Source organism: Paramormyrops kingsleyae, chromosome 1, assembly GCF_048594095.1.
Source record: "Paramormyrops kingsleyae isolate MSU_618 chromosome 1, PKINGS_0.4, whole genome shotgun sequence".
NCBI classification, from domain to species: Eukaryota; Metazoa; Chordata; class Actinopteri; order Osteoglossiformes; family Mormyridae; genus Paramormyrops; species Paramormyrops kingsleyae.
The window spans coordinates 7,587,051-7,604,631 of NC_132797.1; the positions used below are offsets into that span (position 1 = coordinate 7,587,051).

A 17,581-nucleotide genomic window follows, 5' to 3' on the forward strand; every position below is an offset into this window, starting at 1 on the left:
ATGAAACATTGCTCAATGAAACGTATGACACATACGATGGAAAAAACGGATCAGTACCACCAGTTTGCTTCCTGGGTTCAGAATATAAAACTTTCATAATCAAAATATTTTTTATGCATTTTAATATAACTGTCGACAGATTAACAAAAACCAGCGGTCAGTTTTATTTATTGCCTTAAGTTTAAAACACCACACTTAGGCTGATGTTTAGCCACCTACTCTGCGTCATCAAATGGTGATTCGCAAACGAAGGACCCACACGCCACATGCTGTTTACATGAGACTTAGCTGTGCCACCAGCACCTACTCAGCGAGTTAAGCTTTCCTACCGCGATTTTAGCGTTTTTCTTGAAACTTTGACGTTCTTATGAAGCTGTTCTCGTTCGACAGTGTCGCTTTTAAATATGAGTTGTCAGATAACTTGTGTGGGTTGGGTCAGGCGGGGAGTTTCTAAAGAAACACCCGATAAGGTAGGCAGTACTGTGAAAGTTTAAGTTCACTTTTTAAATTTTCATTTACTGTCCAGTATGAAGACCTAATCAAATCATTCAACGGTGTGGACTAAAGTCACTTGACAGTAGTAGCTTGTTTTGCTTGTTTCAAAATATCAAAAATTGTGTGTTTTCATGTGTTGCTGGTTGATGAGCCATAAAATCTTGTTCTTCAGTTATAAGCTGCGTTCATGAGTGTCACGTAGTCATGTTTATATTACAGGTGGAGCTGAGTAAAGAGGAGTTGCAGCGCATTATATCTGAAGCTAAAGACCAGCTACAGTAAGCGTGTCATTACGTATTTATACCGCAATGAGCAGTTATGAAGGTAGTAATAGGCATGGGTGCATAGTCCAGCTGCCTGTAGTTTATAACTGCTCATCTGCACTTTCTGAAAGCTTCCACAGTCGATGGTGAACATCATGACGATGTGTGTGTACTTAGAGAGCAGGATGAAGATGCTGAAGAGGCCGAGGAGGATGAGGGGATAGCCAGCAGGCAGGAGCAGGGTGACGTCACTGAGGCTCAGGTGCACCTGACAGAAACCAACGAAAACCCAGCGGGGCAAGAGGATGATGATGAGCTGGCAGAGTACGGCCTGGACAGATATGATGAAGAGGACATAGGTTCAGTATTAGTTATGAAGTTGCTCTTACTTTCTTCTAACTAGGGACATAAGTATGTCCCTGTGAAATTTCGTAAATTCAGGCAGTAGTTAGCATTTACTTACTGCTACGTTTCCAAATAGCTGTATGGAAGATAAGCTATATGGATTATGTCGTTCCTTACTGTAGCTTAATTTGATTCTTCCTTGTTCAGACCTGTGTTTGAATTTTATTTATTGATTTGAATGTTTATTGTTTATTTGTTTATAATTTATCTTGTTGCTCATTAGCCACAGCAAATCTTGGTGACAGCTTGGCTGGTCTCACAGTGTTTGGCACGAATGAGGAAGATCCCTACATCACCATCAAAGACACGGTGAGCACAGCAGTTATCCATGAATTCTTTAAGGACTTTTTCTTAATCGATTTTGAACACTAGTCATGTCGCAGTAGATGTTTTGATGTTTTGGTTTCTTGTGTACAGAAGTGCCTTGTAGACAGGATTTCCTGGGTGCCAGATGACCTTTACTTTTCCCTCTGCAGGACCAATATGAAAGGGAAGATTTTCATATAAAGCCTAGTGACAATCTAATTGTTGCAGGCAGGGCAGAGAAAGACTACTGTAACCTGGAAATCTATGGTGAGAGTCTGTCAGTCAGCTGATAGAATAAAAGCTGGTATGAGACCACTTTTCTGTCAGTGCTCTCAGAACCACAACAACTGACTGCTTGCTTGGACTGTACTGTACAGATTAACCAGAGCTGTTGCCTATTAAATAGAACCCAAATATCAATTTATTTTTGCAGAAGAGACCACACACAAATAAAAACAAGTTGGTGGATGTTAAAATGTTAGATTAAATTTGGCTTGAATATCGATTGCATGTCTGGGTAAGATTTCTGATGTCACTCTGTCACAGTATATAACGCCGAAGAGCAGTCCCTGTACGTCCACCATGACATCCTGCTGCCTGCGTACCCGCTTTGTGTCGAGTGGCTGAACTTTGACCCCAGTCCCGAGGAAAGGACCGGTGAGTCCTCAATGGGAGGCAGCCCTTTAACTAAGAATGTAGATGCTTAGCGCTTTAGCTGCTTGGCTAAATGAGCAGCGTTTTAGCCGAGCCGTTCGGTGGTCCCATTAAAATGTAAATGAGGGCTCAGGAGGCAAACTTTCACCAAGCATCTTCACCCTGGGGGAGGTGTGCAGCTCATTGGCTTGATGCCTGTTGTCAGTTCAAACCGCAGAGCTGGCAGGATGGTGCCACTGTTGGGCCCCTGAACAAGGCCCTTAACCCCCTGCTCCAGTGGTGCTGCATGCGGTCTGACCCTGTGCTGTGACCCTAAGCTTGCTCTCACCCATGTGTGTGTCTGATTATCTCATGGAGAGCAAGACGGGGTAGATAAAAAGCCAATTTTCCCATGGGGATCAGTAAAGTATCTGTATTCTATTAATGACATTTTTTTTAAGTTATTTTGTGAGAATTTTTGTTATGAAACAAGCTGTTTGGTGATAATGCATTATAATACAGTTATGGTGCATCCTGTTCATCATTAACATGATGTAATGAACCGTCAGGGAATTACGTGGCTATTGGTACCATGACGCCCATCATTGACATCTGGGACCTGGACGTGGTGGACTGCCTCGAGCCCGTCTTCTCCCTGGGGAGTAAGAAACATGCCAAGAGGAAGAAGAAAACCAAGAAGGTCCTGCTTCAACACTTAACCAATGACACAACACGCTTCTTCTCTGCTTGCCAGGCTGGTGGCAGTGGTGTTTTACTTTTAAATGGATTTCTGTAGTTTTTTTTCCAGGATAAGAATGAGTTTGTATTGTTAGGAGCTATGTTGTATACCCTTTGTGAGAGCAGTGGTTTTGGCAGCAGTGCATTATGGGATTTTTGCCTTGTAGGCTGCTGCAGCTGAACCAGTGGATGGTCATACTGATGCAGTTCTAGACCTGTCCTGGAACAGGCTCATCCGGTAGGTCCTGGTTTTTGATGGCAAGTTTTTTTTTTGCGTGTGAGAGAAAGGGCTGCCCCGCTGATGCTGGCTGCTGCCCCCTACAGGAACGTTCTGGCCAGTGGCTCTGCAGACAATACCGTGATCCTGTGGGACATGGTAGAAGGCAAACCGGCCTCCACGTTAACTCGGCACAAAGACAAGGTGTGCTAAGCTCACTAACAGTAATGCTGACACACAGATTGCAAGTAGCTTTTGGGAGTAAAGCACATTTTCATAGTGTCATTTAAAATATGTAACATTATTACAATAAGTACAGCACTTTAATTTTGGGGGTATTATTTAGTATTTTATGACAATTAAACTGAATGTATACAATATGCTGAATTTAATTTAAGCTGAATGGATGGTGACCGATGTAGGTTTCTGTTGGAATTTTTAAGCTACTTGCACGTAATGTCCACAGGGAGGCACTCACCACACATTTTTCCTAATAGGTTCAGACTCTGAAATTCCACCCATTTGAGGCACAGACGCTAATTTCTGGATCATATGATAAGTGAGTTGGAGTCTCTGCCTTTGCCTCAAAGCACATTCACTTTCCATTTATCTGTAAAATATTAAGTAAACACCAGTGTGGCCTTTCTGAATCACATACCCATAGAGGAGGATGAATGGAATCAATTCCTGCTGTGGGTGGCATGCAGGTTCTATTAAAATCCAGACGTTCCTCTGTGATCTCTGACAAAACAGATGAACTCATTTTATTGTTGGAGCCAGCCATCTTGGAATGCGTTCATGAGGTTCAGGCATGAAGCCCTGTCCCGGTTCTGCTGCAGGTCGGTCGTCTTGTACGACTGCCGAAGCCCACAGGAAAACCACCGTACCTGGAGGTTCAGCGGCCAGGTGGAGAGGGTCGTGTGGAATCACTTCTCACCCTGCAACTTCTTGGTAATGCTCATTAAGCTCCACCCCCCGCCCCGCCCCCCCGTGGCTCGTGTGACCAGCGACTGACAGTGGTTTCTGTGGACGTGTGTTGCAGGCGAGCACGGAGGATGGCTTTGTCTACTGCCTGGACGCACGGGCCGACAAGCCGGTTTTCACTCTCCGAGCTCATGACGGAGAGGTGTCAGGTGAGGGCATGGGAGGGGTCACCTTACAGGGGCCGGCAGTCTGCAGCCGAGTGCTTTTGGCTGCCGTGTCTGGGCTGACTTCACCCTTCGTCTCTTGGCCTACTTATATGATGTGCGTCAGCATGTCACTATCTTACCAGCCATATCCAAAGTTATTGAAAAATCAGTAGCGGAGCAACTATTTAGCTTTTTGGATAAAAATCAGCTCCTTTGCCCAGAACAGTTTGGGTTTCGCACAGGATATTCAACAGAACTGGCTACCTCTTACCTTACCGAAAATATTAAAAGATCTTTAGATGTTGGTAATGTAGTTGGAGCAGTTTTTTTTAGATCTAAAAAAAGCCTTTGACACAGTGAATCATGAGATGCTCTTACATAAACTCAATACATTAAATTTCTCCCAGACAGCTATTAACTGGTTCAGGTCATATTTAAAACACAGAACAGTCTGTCAAAGTTAATGGAATTAAATCAAGCTTTCAAAACTGCACGATGGGAGTTCCACAAGGTTCCAGCTTAGGACCATTGCTGTTTTGTTTATACATTAATGACTTACCCGACAGTTGTAAAGGTGTTCAGTGCCAAATGTACGCAGATGATGCCGTCATTTATGTTACTGCAAAAACTCCCAAACAGGCTGCAGAGTTGCTGAACACACAGATGGTGGGAGTATCTCGGTGGTTTAAGAATAATGTTTTTGACTCTGAACCACAGCAAAACCGTATCCATGTGTTTTACAATCAGACGTAAAATCTGTAATAATTTTATCGTTGTCATTGACCACAGAGAAATTGAGAAAGTGGTTGAGTTTAAATATCAGGGTGGTGTTTTGGATTCTCATCTTAAATTTGAGTCTCACATCAGGAAAGTGTCCAGAACCATTAAGACCAACCTTAACTGTTTCCGTCTGATTAGACCATATCTATCTGTAAAAGCTGCCCAGTTGTACCTGCATGCCATGATTCTGTCTCATCTCTCATACTGTGTAATTGTTTGGAGCCAAACAACTCAATCTACTTTAAAACCTGTGATGTGTCTGTAGAAACAAGCCCTAAAAGTCTTGGACCAAAAACCGATGAAGTGGCACCACTGTAAAACACAGGAGAAGTACAATCTCCTAAGTTTTGACAATTTTATAAACTTCTTTTTTATAAAACTGACATTTAAATGCCTCTATGGCCTTGTCCCAGAGTTGGTGAGCAGAATGATTGTAAAAGCCAGCAGCACAGGAGCTGCAACAAAATGGAGACTGTAAACCAGCAAAATACAAAACATCATTTGGTCAATCCTCGTTCTCAGAGGACCTCAGATTTAGAATAATTTACCATCAGCAATAAAATGTAACAAATGTTAGGGTCTTTAACTCCTAGGTGAAAAAATGGCTGAAACAAAAACAAATCTGTGAACACTGATGTTTTATATTAGTTATATTACTTAATTTATACTAATTTCTTGAGTGTGTGTGTATGTATGTGTGTGTGTGTGACTTTGATAATTGCTGTTATTGTCTGTTCTTAAAAGTCCAACCAAGCACTAGGTTTGCAAATTAGCCTTTGGCTAGAAAACCTTCGTACAAAACAGCGGTTGCATTGTTTTCACATGTAACATTGTCCTTTGTGCTGTCCTTGCTCAATAAATTCAATAAATACATAAAAATATTCAGGTGATGATGCTGATCGCCCCCTGCAGGCCTCGAGCTGAGCAGCCAGGTGAGGGGCTGCTTGGTCACCTCCTCAGCTGACAGGCACGTGAAAATCTGGGACATCCTGGGAAACAAACCCTCCCTGATCCACACACGGGACATGAAGATGGTACGTAGGCCTGACAGAGATTGATGAGCTCTGGCCTGTACATCACGGAGCCAAGAGAAGTACAACTAACCTGCAGAGGCCGTGGTGTTAGTGGGCTTATAAATTGGTGTTTTGTTTCTGTGGCCCCACTCAAAAAGTCATTTTAACCCCCCCTAAATAATACTAAATAAATAGCTCATGCGTAGAGTAAGGAAATCATAACTAGTTAGCTGGTTAGCAGAATTTGCAGCTTCAACATCACCTAAATTAGGAATGCGTTTACTGAAGTGTAGTTACTGATTTTTGACAGCAGGGGGGCCCTGAACCAAGCCGATGCTTGGTTTAAGTGTTGGTAAACACTGGTACTGTCTAAACTGGCTTCAAACTCCCCCATCAGCCATTGCATGAATCCCTTTCTTTGCTTTAAGATGAGCTACAGCAGTGTATGTGGTCGTGGGGTCAGCACATGTGTGAGGAGTCATATTCTGGTTCTGTTTGCACAGGGGGTCATGTTCTGTGCGTGCTGCTCCCCCGATCTGCCCTTTGTCTACGCTTTTGGGGGACAGAAGGAAGGCCTCCGTGTGTGGGACATCAGTGATGCCACCGCAGGTAGGAGCGAGGGGGCGTTCCTGTGTACTCTTAAAGGGAGGGGGAGTTCTTTATACGTGGCCAACCAGTGGAAACCCTGCCCCCCTCCCCCCGGTCTCCACAGTGGCTGAGACCTTTGGTAGTCGGGAGCGGCTGGTGGTGAAGACGGAGGCGGAGACTGCAGGAGAGCCCAGCAACACGTCGAGCATGGATCTCACCTAGTGCCCCCCCCCCCCCCACACCAACCCCCATCCCAGACACACAGCGCCATTCTGAAGATGTGAAACGTGCTTGGTGTCAACAAAAAGACAAAGCTGCCACCTTTCAGGAGGAAATGGGTTCTAATATCCATCTTACTTTATCTATTTTATCAAATAGATGATCCTGTTGCATCTTTTCAATTGTAATATGGATGAAGAAGACAAGTCAATTAAATAAGTTTTTTTTCCCTCCGTTTGTGTGTATTTTCATGTCCCCTAATTCCAAGGACTGATACAGGGCCATGTTAAATAAACAGGATCACTAAAAATGTACTTAGACATGGTAAACTGCTGTTGAAAAATTAAACCAGACAAGCAGACTAAGCTCTCATGGCTACTCATGTTGGGTGCCCCCCCCAGAGGTGTGGATGAATGCAGGTAGAGTATCAGGCTTCTTTCTTGGTCTTATTTTAATTTTTTTGGTAGTCCAGTTCCCCAATCCAGTAGGTGATCAGGAACACGTGATTGGATGAAGAAACCTAATACTTGTGTTATCAAACAGTAAGGCGTCACAGTTAAATTGTTTAAACCGGTATTTGCAGCCTATCTAAGCTCCATCGTGACCACCGTCCGTCACGGTTTTCCCCGAGCGGTCACCTTGCGGATCGCCGTGTTTCACACGGACCTTTTTCGCTGCTGCACGTTTCCGCCTGACGCAGCTGGGGGAACAGCATGGCCGGAGGTCAGGGAATCAGACTGGCAGGTCTCGTCACAAAGCTTTTAAATGTGACCAAACGGACACATTTAACGGGTATGTCTGCTAAATAGGCTTTGCTCGCTGCATAACCGTAAATAAAACGGGTAATGAACGCAATGAGAAATATCCAGCGATCAGTAGGAGGCTAGGACTGTTTCATTTGCATGATATGTGACAGGATGATATTATATGTAACTCTTCGTTTTAAAATGCTGTTAAAAGTATATATTCACGCCAGCTGTTTTCCTATAGTTGGTTGGATATTTAAGATATCTAGTAACGTTGTTGATTAGCAAGCTGACCGATGCTGAAGCGCAGAAAGACGCTCGGTTTTATAAAAATGTTATTGGAATTTCCTTCAGAGCAATTGCTTGAATGTCTGGCCGAATATGTCTGATGAAATGCATAGTACATGTCTCCGTAAACATTAAAATCGCTGCCGTTCAATAACTGTCTCCCCCAGTTGGAAGTTTGGCTTCAGCTCGTCCCATGTCCACCACCACTGGGTCCTCATATGAGGATGCGAACTGGTAAATATCCCGAGTCGTGCAGTGGAGAAGAAAAGAATCATCTCTGAGAAAACCACAGATTAGTTCGTACCATAGCACAAGAGAGTTAACGTCTAATTAAATCAGGATTGCTACCTTTGAAAATACTTTTTTTTTTCTTTACAATGTTTTTTAGAATTTAGAGTTGTATCTGAAGCTTTTTAACTTTCAGCATTCAAAACTTTTATATGTCATTCTAATAATGTTAGGTTAAATAGGTTTAATTTGACTTACGAATATATCCAAACCTGTGCATTTACGGGTACCTTAGAGTGCTTTAGAGAGGGTAAATGCTTTTGATTGGAAAGCTGGAGTTCGGTATCTAACTTGCAGTGCCCTCTTCTGCAGTTTGATGATGTAATATTGTCTAAAAACTGTTTTCCCAATTCTTTTTTACAGCAAAGTTGAAATAGGATTGACGCCAGATGGTAAAACTATAGTCTGTTACCACCCAGCTGTTGAATTCCCATACGAGCTGTCCCAGGTGAGAATGGACAGTATTTTTGTGAAATATATTACAGCTCAAGGATTGTAACATAACGCTAGTTCTTAAATGTGAAAAATTAGATCTTTTGATAAGCTATTTGTTAATCTACACTGCAGCCCATTCCACGACCTGACCCCCTGTCAAACCCAGCGGAAACACATGACCAGGTTCTGAAGGCTCATTTGAGTATGGAAGTCCCACAGAACAAGGCGGGTCCCACCATTGAGGAGCTCAGTAAAATGTTCTTCACAACAAAGCATCGTTGGTACCCCTATGGGCAGTAAGTGGACATTCTTTCCTCCTGCGTGTTGTATTTGTGCATCAAGGCTCCACCATTAACATATTTAACTAAATAATTTTGTATCTTTTCTGAGAGATTGATCACATTATTAATAAGTTGTCTAGGATAAAAATTCTAAAAATGCAGATAGATTTGAATGTTTCGGAAAACCTAAGCTTATACAGTGGTACCTCAGAACTCGAATTTAATCCGTTCAGAACCCTGGATCGAATCCTAAAAAGTTTGAGTTCTGATCGAATTTTCCCCATAAGAATTAATGGAAAACCAATTAATTGGTTCCCGGCCCCATAAAATTACACCTAAATATGTTTTTTTAGCATTTAAACACAAAATGAACCAGATAAAACAAGAAGAGCATATACTGTACTAAACACATCTAAGCACATAAATTTATCAAAACAGTAATCTGTAAAGTAAGAAAATAAATGTATCCAAACAATGTGTAAAGTTAAAAAAAACAATGTGTCCTGCCCTGATTGTCTGCTCCTTCCGTGTGCCACGCCCCCTCGGTAACCTCGTGTGGAATCCCTGTGAGATCAGCTGTTTCTGATTGTTGTCATTAGTCCTCTGTATTTATGGTGCGTTCATTTTTCTCTCGGAACTCGGAAATTCCGAGTTGAGTGACATCACGTCCGACAATCTCCCGTTCGAGCTACCCACATCTCGGAACAAACATGGCTGCCTCCATGAACACGTTGCTGTGTGTTGTTGCTTTATATTTTAGCAGATTTGGAGTTTTCCAAATGGAGAAAATGGAGAAATGGAGATTTTTCCGAGAGACAAACAAGAAACACGAACCAGTCAAACCACATTAAAAGCTTTATAAAATATTTTAGTACATTCATAGCGATATTCTTTTTTCAATCGGTAAACAAACTACAAACAAACCAAGTCGCCATGTTGAAATTACGTCACGGGGGCAACTCGGGCAACAAAATCTGGTCCGACTTCAACGTCATAAAAGGGGTGTGTTTCCGATGGGAAGTGACGTTTTTCGTGACGTTTCGTGACATTTTTCATCCGAGTTCCGACTTGGAGAGAAATAATCGAACGCACCATTAGTCCGTGTTTCAGTTTGTTTCCCCAGTCCGGTCATTGTATTGTCCGTCTGCGTTTTGCCTGCCTTACCTGCAATTAAACCTGTATTCCCCGATACCCTGACATCTGTGCCTTTGTCTCCGTTCCGTCCCTGCTCGGCACAACAATATTATTATAATTAAATGTATTAATGGTTTATTATTAATATTAAAATAATGAATAAGAAATCTTTATTTTTAAATGTATTTTATTATATAATAATAATTACTGTTTCTGTCTATCATTGTCTAAATGTATTTTTACTGTCTAAATATATGTATTCAGCTAGTGTAAACATGCACGATGCTATCACAGCGAATGCGAGGCTGAAAAGCGTTACCCTATGTTTCAGCTGAGAGACGAGCCACGTGACTCATTTCCCGACGCGTACAAGTTGTCTTAGATCGGCGTTCACGGTTTGACTTCTGAGATTCAGATTGAGCTCTAGGTAATTTTTTTTCGAACTGGTTGGTTCGACTTTTAAGAAATTCGAGTTCTAATGAGTTTGAGAACTGAGGTACCACTGTATTTCACAATATTTCAACGTACACACTGTCCCAAACTGTGCCTGAGATTGGATAGAGCGCAGACTCCCAGAAGCCAGACTTCTGTGGTGATATTTCAGTTGCGAGGGCAGTTATTTAGCAACAAAGGTTCAGCTTCTAGTAGGTAACATTCCTCTCACCCTTTGACAACAGTGCAACCGTGTGAATGTTTAGATATCATAAGGTCTTGCAAGCTGAAAATAAAATGAATTATGTGGCTACATAACGCGTTTACAATAATAGTCTGTCGAGTAGAATCATGCTAAATGTTTATCACCCTTTTTTCCCAGGTATCACAGAAGACGCAAGAAGCTGAATCCTCCCAAAGACCGATAGTCCAAGACTCACCTGTAATATGTAATATAAACTATAAAGACCACATGACATTTTCTTAAATAAACAGTGAAGTTGTGCAGTTAATAAGCAAATGAGGCTGATGTGTTTAAAGGTTTTTTACACTTACCAAATGGACCTGGCACAAGGTGCATTATGGGGACTGGAGAGTGACCATGAACACAGATAGTATCTTTTAAGAATTTTAAACGCTAAATGTGGCATGTTTCTTACTGAACTTTACAGTAACATTTCATATAACAGTGCCATAATACCCTTGAACAAAAACACATGGGTCCATATTCATTCTCTCTTGCTGTCTCACTAAGCTAACCTGTAACCACGTGAATAATTGTTCCGATTTCTTGATCCTTGTTCCAAGCATGAGGTCAAACTATGTGAAAATGTGAATAATCAGAGAAAATTCCTGTGAATAAAAGTACAGAGCTACAGAATTCATGGACTGCAAGCACCCAAATACTGGCAATTATGCCATAGATTTAAATAATCTGTTTCTTGTTCTGTTTCTTGATATATAATATGATGTATATTTGGAATATCCACGTTTTTTGCGTCCACTGTTAGGTGTAAGACAAAATACTTCATACAATTCACTTTTTAGATGTTTGGGTACAATCTCCCCCAGCCCAGGATAAGCGGTTGGAAGATTAATGTATTAGTACACCGCATCTGTAATTAATTACACGGTCTGTTATGCATTTGGAGTTGATTTTGATTTTCAGATTAAGTGGAACTGCTATGTGATGTCCAGCAATAATTCTCCGCAGCGCGCTAATGATACAAACCCTTGCAGAACCATCCGCGCCTGCGCAATGACGATGACCCGCCAGAAAGACATTTGCGCCATCCACGTCTGCGCACTCGCTGCGAACCGCTGGGAGACATCTGCGCCTGCGCAGTCGTGGCAAGCGAACCGAGACGCACCGAAGGAGTCACAGCTAAAAAAAACCCGCATTAAGACAAGATGGCAGGACTGCCCCGCAGGATCATTAAGGTAACTGAACCGCGTCTCATGCGGCCAGCTGTGCCGGTAGGGGGAAGCGCCGGGGCCGTGTTGCTGGGCGCGATTCACTGCGGAGAAACGCGGGACTCGCACGCATTCCCCTGTCTGTCACTTGAGCTCGCGACTTCCGTCCAGCTCGAGCTACAGACCCGAATAAGGCTGGATTTAAAAATACAGCCCTGCCGCTAAAGATGGCGGAGCACCGTGCGCCTTATCCGTCCGTGTCGCGGAGAAGGTAGCTGGCACTGCCTTTGGAGTGTAATCGGAGCGGGCTGACTCTCCCGGGCCGTAGCTGCTTCTTGCCGGCCTGGTACTGATCCTAGCGCCGCAAGTACTGGGGCGAGCGCACCCAGCCGGCCGGGGCTCCTCTAACGGCCAGTCCCGAAAGTTTAATAAATCCCCCTCATGGTGAGCCTCGGGGGCGTCGGCAGCGCCGGGCTGGAGATGCGTGGCTTCGGGCCGGTGCGAAGTGGCTTTTCTGCATACCGGGCCTTGTCGGCAGGTTGAAATGAATGAGCCGCCGGGGTGTCACTCCCCGCCTTACGGCGCCGCCGTCTCCCCCAAGGCCGCATAAACAAGCACGGAAAGTCTCGTGAAATGCCCCTTTCTCCGTGGTGCGTCCCGGGTTTCAGACTCGCATTTGGTCCGAGTCACACCCAGGCGCCGGTCGTCAGATGATGCGGAGATCCTTTAACGTTTAAGACGTGTGTTTCGTGGGTGAGCGATCAGCGGGGTGGTTGATACACTACTGTCACCTGCACACGCTTCTAAATGCGATTTTCTATATAAAACGTCAGTTCGTGTCAGATGAACCTTTCATGCTGTTTTATTGACCTAACCCAGATATCTAGAAGGATGGTTAACTGAATTTGGTTAAATCTACGAAGTACGTTTTAATCAACCCGAAACATAAGCAGCTGTCTAAATCCAGGCCGGTCTCAATAAATGACTGTTGAAACGTTTAATTGGATCAAATCAGTTAAAATTTACAGTATTTGTCTATCTAATTGTATTCATGAGGGTGAGTTAATTTTGCTGAATGATCGTTACAGATGTATTGTCGTTGGCTTTGTAATGAAGTCAAGGAAAATAATCCACACGGGTCGTCTGTAATCCAGTCTGAATACTGTGCTGATTATTGCACATCTTGTGCTGCACGTGTAAAATTCCCTTGTATACTGATACAGACCCCTGAATGTTGTGGATATTCACCAGGGACCTCCCTCTTGTTCACTTCAGGTTGTCTGGGAAATTTGTAGCATTACGTAGTGTATCTGTAAATGTATGAATACTTAGTCACTAGTATGCATGTTCATCGCTAAAGCACGTTATTTGTTGGCAGATTTGTGTTTCAAAATCTGTCACATAGTTTAAAGGTTACTAATTTTGGCAAACATTCTCAGCACTGTTCAGAATATTCAGGTATCACCTTCATCTGTGGAATAGCCTGCCTGCATTTAGAAACTATTTGAATTGGTTAAAATTAGTTTTATTACAGTAGTTATTGGCCCTGGGATTTGAAGTAAGCATCAATCAAGATACGATGCCAAGACCAGTAGAGAAATATAACTGTGAAACACAGTGTATTTCCAAGCCCCTTGTGGTTTTTAGTTCTTTTTTATGCAGTATAGAGTTATATTGATATTATTTATCGTGCTTTCTCTTACAGTATGATTTCAAATGATCCATATGAAGTATTTCAGCCAGGCATGTCACTTTTACATGGACACGGATGGTGAAAGTCAGCAGAGATAGTGAAGCAATTGTGCTGTTTATGTTTTTGTCGGTGTGTCGTTTGCACACAGTTGCACAGATGCTTGTGTGACTTTCTCATCCATGTTCCGCTGAGTTGGCCTCTGTCTGCTCGCTGCTGTGCTGGCAGGAAAGTGAGGAACAGACCCTCTCGATGTCGGCGTGTTCCTGCCATGCATTTAACATGTTTTACAAAGGTTTCCTTGTGCCCACTCTGTATGTCCATGAATATGCATTAGCTGTATGTCGGAACTGAATGAATATCATTGTGTATGTAAATGGAGATGCCTAAAGAATATGCAATAGACATGTCTAAACTGGGAGGGGCTACACATTGGAAAATTGACTCGGTCTGATTTTTGTTTAGTGCCCAGATTTGAAGAGGGTCTTTATCTTGTTGGTGGAGCTTCAAAGGTTTGGTGATATTTTATTGCTTGGTGGTTTTTTTTGTAAGCATATGTGATTGTTAGAGATTTTTTCGATGTGTGTTTTGTATTCATTTCAGAGGTGCGTTGATTACTTTATATACACAATTAAATTCTGCCTCAGTTTGTATTTGGAATAATATTATGCTTTTACACCCAAATGTTAAGCCCCCAAATGAGCAGGGGTTAAGGTTCCCCCCCCAAAGTTCTTATTCTTCTGTTATTCACTGATCTCCGTTAAGTTTGTTCTGATTTGCTGGTGCTAGGTTGTTTGTCCTGGTTCTTCGGGAAGTCGCGTCCTGCAGAATCAAGGCTAGACCAGTATGGTGAGTGGTGGAGATTGTGCCGGTCTGCTGACAGTGGGAGGTGAACCGGCCACCTGTGTGTGAGAGCAGCCACCACATCAGTACTTCTCACATTTTCACCTGTTCGGAACATCGATTGCAGGGGGCAGGCTGGAGACAGGCTGCATTTGACTGGGGCTGTTTTACCGAGCAGCCGGTTAAACACCACTTCTCATACCTTCTGCTGCCTTATAAATTAGCATATTTAGACCTATTTATAACTCAGCTGGTGTTGCTGTGCACCTTCTGTCCAAGATGTTCAGCCTGCTGGAGAAGCAGCAGACTGCAGCCGGTGGTCTTAGCATTTAAAAACACGAGATGTTTGCAGTCCATGATTACGTGGTGTGTCACCATCATGACTGACACGCTTCTCTGGTCCATGTCGGTTCATAAGCACAGTCAGTCTTGGTGTGCACAGGTTTCTGGTCGTTCTCCCAGGTAAATCAGGATCATAATTCACTCCATTGGTCAAGTATAACTGCATGTACCAGGAATGTGTTTTGGCAGTGTTAGTGTTTACGTTCACAAATAACATAGAACAACAAGAAGACAAAGAGAAATAGATAAGCAGAAGCAAAATAATAGAATAAAGGAATGAAACAGTGCAAGCTGTGCCATATAATTATAAGGATATTAACTGGAACAGAGGTATTTGAATACTGGAATATAAAGTTATGAAAATACATGATGTGGAAATCCCAGACTGGTCAGCTCCAGGGTGGGTTGCTAGAGTTGGTATCTTCCTGACACATAAATGCTGAACCAACTGCATTCTTGGTTAAGAACTCTTTGCTGTTCCTTCTATACATGCTGGCCTCTCAATCTCAGCAGCTCCCCCCTCTCCTTCAATGGCTCACACGTGCATGTCTGACCCTCCCTTACAGCTGGCACGTGCAGCTGAGGGATCATGGGAGATTTTACCTGTGTTTCATTTCCTGTTTATCCGATGCCTTCGATAACATGTATTCACCGTCGCTGTGTGTGTGTGTGTGTGTGTGTGTGTGTTCCCCTACCTCCAGGAGACACAGCGCTTGCTAGCTGAACCTGTCCCCGGGATCAAAGCGGAGCCCGATGAAGCGAATGCCCGCTACTTCCACGTGGTCATCGCCGGCCCCCAGGATTCACCCTTTGAAGGAGGGACTTTTAAACTTGAACTTTTTCTACCAGAAGAGTATCCAATGGCAGCTCCTAAAGTACGGTTCATGACCAAAATATACCACCCCAACGTAGACAAGCTGGGTCGGATATGTCTGGACATCCTCAAAGGTGAGGACAAAGGGATCATGGGGGCTTCAGAGCCTCCCTTGGTTGTGTGGAGGGCGCCATTACGAAAGGCAAGGGGGGCTTTGTTGCGTTAGCTACTACGGAGCTCACTATGTGCTTTTACAGAGCTCTGCCATTGGTCTTCCACCCTCTCTGTGCTCGGCTACTTTCCCTTGCAGATAAATGGTCGCCCGCCCTGCAGATCCGCACCGTGCTGCTATCTATCCAGGCATTACTAAGCGCTCCCAACCCCGATGATCCACTAGCTAATGACGTCGCAGAGCAATGGAAAACCAACGAAGCTCAGGCCATAGAGACAGGTGAGCTGAACGAGGGTCGCGTGAATCAGAGGGGCACTCGGCTCCGAGGTGTAGCGATGGCTGTGCCGCCCAGGTCCCGTGTGTGGAGCGCGTCATCGTTTGCGGCTGTGCTGAGCAGCAGGCCTGCCTAACGCAGGCTAACTCACCCATGTCGCTTGTCGTCGCTCTCTTTGTCTTCCAGCTCGCACGTGGACCAGACTTTACGCAGGAAACAACATTGAAGTTTAAAGTCAAACGTGAACACGACCGCCTGTGTTCTGCCAAGACCCCCATCCTCTTTCGTTTGCATTTAAAGGACACAGTCTTAGAAAATTAATGAAACAAAGAATATATTAAAGGAAAAAAAAACAGACTTAAGACCATTTGGTGATTTAAATGCACATTAGCAGACGTCTTTGTCCCGATTCGCTGTTCATAAGCCTGAGTGGGGGCCCATCTCTCGTGTGACTGTGACGGGGTGACTGTTTGTACCTGTGGCACCCAAACTGGCCGTTGCGGTCCTGCTTCAGTGTGTGTGTGCGTGTGCTTGGGGGGTGACCGGTGGCTCGCAGTCCCTTCTACCTTTTCTTTTAATGTCACTGTGGTATTCCTGGTGTATGAAACACAGCTAACTTGCCACCGTCTACATGGTGCCCCTGATTCTGGAGCTGTCTGTACCTGTAGGTGCTGTAGAGAGATCAAAGCTTGCCTTTTAATCACTGCATCCAGTGTTGAAATGACTAAAATATTCACAATAATAATAATAATAATAACAACAAGGCCTTCCCTTCATCATGTTGTTTGCTCTCAATGTAGACTAATATAGGCTTGTTAATTCTGGATAGCTGTCTGGGAAAAGGCGAAAAAAATTGTAAATCTGATTTTTAGTGATTTTTATTTTTTTTTTGTTGTTGTATTTGGTCTTGGTATTATAGTTTCCTTCCTCGCGTTCTGTGGTTCTGGGTGGAGTCCGGCGGCTGTGGTGCCGCCAGACGCCCCCCCCACCCCCCCGGTTTGTGACCGCCGCCTCTTCTCCCCATTTTCATGCCACAAAGATGGTGTCCTGCTGTCAGTCCGGCATCCGGCAGCCACAAGCTGCCAGTTGTGATTCACGGTTCCTGGAGGAGAGAGAGAGAGAGAAAAAAGCTCTGTTAAAAATGAACTGATTGTAAATTCATTCTTTATATTAAAATGGGAACAAAATGGTTTGTGGCTCTGTGGAAATGAAAGCAATCCATACACATCCTTTGTTCTTTATGTAAATAAACTGTTGATTAGTAAGAGCGTTGCTGTTGCCCTGTGTGTGAGCGGCAGCTCGGGAAGCTGTCACCGTGGACGTCCATGTTCCCGGCTTCCATTTCTGGAAGAGCGCCCCCTGGTGGCAAGACGGGAGCCCTGGCCATGGCACCCAAGTCATCCGTAGTGACTGTATTCAGAGCATACATCTGATGCTGCTTTAATAATTCTGCCTAAATGGGACCACAGACGTCACCACCGCGACGTTTTGCTGAAAGCTGTGTCGTCTTGTGCAGGAGTTAGGTGAGTACTTCAGCAGGTATCTGTGTTTGTTGTAAAGTTCCAGAAGAATCACTGACACCCGCACGCAGCATTACCACTCATGGCCAGAAGGTGGTGATCAAACTGCCAGCAGGAGTACT

The 17,581-nt window shown here is 43.8% G+C and overlaps 3 protein-coding genes across 3 annotated transcripts; all 3 read left to right on the forward strand.

The window, feature by feature from the left end:
• The first annotated feature begins 233 nt into the window (after positions 1-233).
• Positions 234-7,020, forward strand: pwp1 (PWP1 homolog, endonuclein). Its single transcript, XM_023808958.2, has 15 exons — positions 234-470; positions 715-773; positions 936-1,117; positions 1,387-1,472; positions 1,640-1,736; positions 2,016-2,126; positions 2,672-2,802; positions 3,008-3,078; positions 3,165-3,261; positions 3,555-3,616; positions 3,897-4,008; positions 4,100-4,190; positions 5,880-6,001; positions 6,484-6,589; positions 6,693-7,020. Exons 1-15 carry the CDS (start codon positions 405-407, stop codon positions 6,788-6,790), a joined length of 1,491 nt encoding a protein of 496 aa, XP_023664726.1. The 5' UTR covers positions 234-404; the 3' UTR covers positions 6,791-7,020.
• Positions 7,021-7,385: 365 nt separating this feature from the next.
• Positions 7,386-10,911, forward strand: mrpl42 (mitochondrial ribosomal protein L42). The gene is made up of 5 exons (XM_023808963.2): positions 7,386-7,579; positions 7,989-8,055; positions 8,473-8,557; positions 8,677-8,840; positions 10,774-10,911. Exons 1-5 carry the CDS (start codon positions 7,501-7,503, stop codon positions 10,817-10,819), a joined length of 441 nt encoding a protein of 146 aa, XP_023664731.1. The 5' UTR covers positions 7,386-7,500; the 3' UTR covers positions 10,820-10,911.
• Positions 10,912-11,686: 775 nt separating this feature from the next.
• On the forward strand, positions 11,687-17,204 carry ube2nb (ubiquitin-conjugating enzyme E2Nb). Its single transcript, XM_023808962.2, has 4 exons — positions 11,687-11,831; positions 15,381-15,627; positions 15,804-15,944; positions 16,126-17,204. Exons 1-4 carry the CDS (start codon positions 11,802-11,804, stop codon positions 16,170-16,172), a joined length of 465 nt encoding a protein of 154 aa, XP_023664730.1. The 5' UTR covers positions 11,687-11,801; the 3' UTR covers positions 16,173-17,204.
• Positions 17,205-17,581: the final 377 nt, after the last annotated feature.

Coding starts and splice junctions, on each gene's coding strand:
- mrpl42 (XM_023808963.2), top strand. CDS start 7,501: ATGGCCGGAGGTCAGGGAATCAGACTGGCAGGTCTCGTCACAAAGCTT. Junction 8,056..8,472: donor TCATATGAGGATGCGAACTG/GTAAATATCCCG, acceptor TCTTTTTTACAG/CAAAGTTGAAATAGGATTGA. Junction 8,558..8,676: donor TCCCATACGAGCTGTCCCAG/GTGAGAATGGAC, acceptor TCTACACTGCAG/CCCATTCCACGACCTGACCC.
- pwp1 (XM_023808958.2), top strand. CDS start 405: ATGAGTTGTCAGATAACTTGTGTGGGTTGGGTCAGGCGGGGAGTTTCT. Junction 471..714: donor CTAAAGAAACACCCGATAAG/GTAGGCAGTACT, acceptor TTTATATTACAG/GTGGAGCTGAGTAAAGAGGA. Junction 3,617..3,896: donor ATTTCTGGATCATATGATAA/GTGAGTTGGAGT, acceptor GTTCTGCTGCAG/GTCGGTCGTCTTGTACGACT.
- ube2nb (XM_023808962.2), top strand. CDS start 11,802: ATGGCAGGACTGCCCCGCAGGATCATTAAG. Junction 15,628..15,803: donor ATGTCTGGACATCCTCAAAG/GTGAGGACAAAG, acceptor TTTCCCTTGCAG/ATAAATGGTCGCCCGCCCTG. Junction 15,945..16,125: donor AGCTCAGGCCATAGAGACAG/GTGAGCTGAACG, acceptor TTTGTCTTCCAG/CTCGCACGTGGACCAGACTT.